General features: G+C 41.4%; 1 protein-coding gene across 1 annotated transcript in view; it reads right to left on the bottom strand.

Moving 5' to 3' along the window:
- Nucleotides 1-1,718, bottom strand: part of roraa (RAR-related orphan receptor A, paralog a) — a 222,934-nt gene that overhangs the window by 69,243 nt on the left and 151,973 nt on the right. Inside the window, exon 2 of the mRNA XM_014003599.1 lies at nucleotides 65-94. Within this exon, the coding sequence (XP_013859053.1) occupies nucleotides 65-94 (30 nt within the window). The remainder of the gene's footprint in view (nucleotides 1-64; nucleotides 95-1,718) is intronic.

Below are 1,718 nucleotides of genomic sequence, written 5' to 3'. Positions count from 1 at the left end.
ATTTAGAATTAAATGACATGTTAGCTGCTTTATTATTGTGGCAAAATTAAAAAAAGGTACTCACAAGTGTGTGTCTTCTTTGTTACCGAGATTCCTGCAAAGATAAAACAAGAAGATAGAAAACAAGTGTCAAAAACTGRTAAAAATTCACACAAACTTTGTTTTATATGCTCACTTAGGTGGCAAGACTGTGTCAAGGTGGCTRAAACTTTATTATCTGCAGGACAGGATGGGCATTTTTAAAATGAAACAAGCAACATTTGGAATAATAATGTGTTGAGGAGCCACTCGGACTGGGCTGGAACACATGACTAAGCCTGTGGCCCTGAAGGGAAGGGAGGAACTTGACCTCAGTGTTAGTTGGTCCTGTAGCTAAACAGACAAATTAGGTGGGGTTTGCAAAAGCACACACACACACATACACACACACATACACACACACAAAAACATTATTTTTAAACCCAGGTCATTCACTTGTAATTATCCATCAAAGCTGCATAATTTATCAGGTCTCAACGTCATCCCTTCAGGTTAATAGGCTACTTTGGATTGCGCCATGGCCCCGGCTTCTTGTCCTGTCTACAGCATTGGTCTATAATGCCGCAGGACTCTGGCACAGACAATTGCACAGCCAGCCGAGGCCCCCCACGGCCCCTTCGGATACTCATGCTCCGCAGGACGAAAGCAACACTAATAGATCCCACTTGCCATGCGGAAGCAATGGCTAATGTTTCTACAGCTTGCATTTGAAACTCAGGGGACGGCGACTTGACATGATTCAATAACTTGCTGCGAAAAAGGCGTCTGGACAGAGATAACAATGTTTCCAACGTGTTCGGGTGGGTGGGGGTGGGGAGTCAAAGAGCAATGAGGGGAAAAACAAATAAGCCCTTTCAGTCTCTTATAGGCTCACACACACATACACACACAGAGCCATGAATGATTTCAACTCTATGGAGCAAAAAGAAGGAAAACAGTCACCTAGGGGGCTGGCAGTCTGTGATGTAGCTCTAACATTGTTCTAGTGCTCAGGGCAAAACAAAGCTTCTGTTTGGTTCAACAGTGGTGTTACGCAAGTAAAATAAACTGCAATTTGGGATAAATCCACATTTCAATCAAATGACATAGAAGTAAGCATGAGCTGTGTCAAGTGTCAAGTTGCTGAAGGTGTAAAAAAAAACCTACTAGGTAGTTAACTGTTCTGATGTGCAAACCAGACCAGTGCTGTTTGTGGAAATGGCAAAAAGGCAGTATTCTTTCTTGGATTTTTGTCAGACCTCAGCCAGACTCATGGAAAAGAAATCTTCAGACAGTTTATAAAGCAGTCTGGTCATTTACATAGTATTTTGTATAATGCACATCATTTTATTTAAATATACATCACATAAAGTGTAAAAATAATTCAGGAAAAAAATATATACTGCCTCTTTGTTGCATTTGTCACTCTCTGAATACTTAGAAAGGTGCCTTTGATCAGATGTTTTGAAGTTCTTCTCAAGCCCATGCTGTGAAAAAAATGTTGATAAGAGAGGAAATGAACAACAGTTGTGTGCGGGTGTGTACAGCGTTTCTGTTCTTGCTCTGGATTAACCACAGGGACCACACTGGTCTCATTTGCTCCAACTGTGTTAAAAATCAATAAAGTCATGAATCTACACTCACCGGCCACTTTATTAGGTACACCACGCTAGTAACGGGTTGGACCCCCTTTTGCCTTC

Source organism: Austrofundulus limnaeus, unplaced genomic scaffold (assembly GCF_001266775.1).
Source record: "Austrofundulus limnaeus strain Quisiro unplaced genomic scaffold, Austrofundulus_limnaeus-1.0 Scaffold19, whole genome shotgun sequence".
NCBI lineage: Eukaryota > Metazoa > Chordata > Actinopteri > Cyprinodontiformes > Rivulidae > Austrofundulus > Austrofundulus limnaeus.
This window is presented reverse-complemented; position numbering and strand designations above follow the sequence as displayed.